Raw genomic sequence first — 599 nt, 5'->3', positions numbered from 1 at the left:
CCCCGCCACTGCCCGAGGAGCTCCGCAGGGTTGTGCTCATCTACCAGGCGGTGCTGGACCTGCTCCGCCAGTACGAAGTGCACCCGGAGATCACCTCCCAGATGTTCGCCTACCTCTTCTTCTTCTCCAACACCCTGCTCTTCAACCAGCTCCTGGACAAGGGTCAGTCCTCCTCAAACACCGAGCCTGGGCTGGGTAACCTGCAGGTGACCGGCCCTTCGGGGGACCCTCCGGTCCATCCCAGTGCCGCCTCGGGGGGTACGGGAGGGAGGGGAGGGGGCTGGAGATGGGCAAGTCCCAGCACTGTTCTGGGGAGGCCAAGCACAGACCCAGCTGCTGGTGGGTTGAACCCCAAGAGTGTCCCACCCTCACCCTCTGCAAGAGCTGTTGAGCTTGAGCAGAGGAGGCTGAGAGCAGTTGGAGGAGCAGCTCATTAATTACTGCAGCCTGCTTTGTAGCTGAGGTGCTCATTAGCCCTCATTAACACAGCAGCCCCATTGCCTGCCAGGCTAGCTCCAGGACCACAGGAGTCACAGCTTTAGGATGCTGGGAACATTAACCTGGATTTGTTTTGCTGCCCTGGAGCAGCTCTATCCCTG

General features: G+C 60.4%; 1 protein-coding gene across 1 annotated transcript in view; it reads left to right on the top strand.

Annotated features, from left to right (window-relative positions):
• Positions 1–5: 5 nt before the first annotated feature.
• The window catches only part of RADIL (Ras association and DIL domains), a gene marked incomplete at its 5' end in the record, with an annotated part of 5,379 nt that continues 4,785 nt past the window's right edge, over positions 6–599 (top strand). The window contains one exon of the mRNA XM_010159804.1: positions 6–190. Coding sequence (XP_010158106.1) covers positions 6–190 — 185 coding nt within the window. The remainder of the gene's footprint in view (positions 191–599) is intronic.

The sequence above is a fragment of the Eurypyga helias genome, unplaced genomic scaffold (genome assembly GCF_000690775.1).
Source record: "Eurypyga helias isolate BGI_N326 unplaced genomic scaffold, ASM69077v1 scaffold25419, whole genome shotgun sequence".
NCBI lineage: Eukaryota > Metazoa > Chordata > Aves > Eurypygiformes > Eurypygidae > Eurypyga > Eurypyga helias.
Note: the sequence above shows the minus strand (reverse complement) of the source record. Positions and strands in the feature narration are given on the sequence as shown.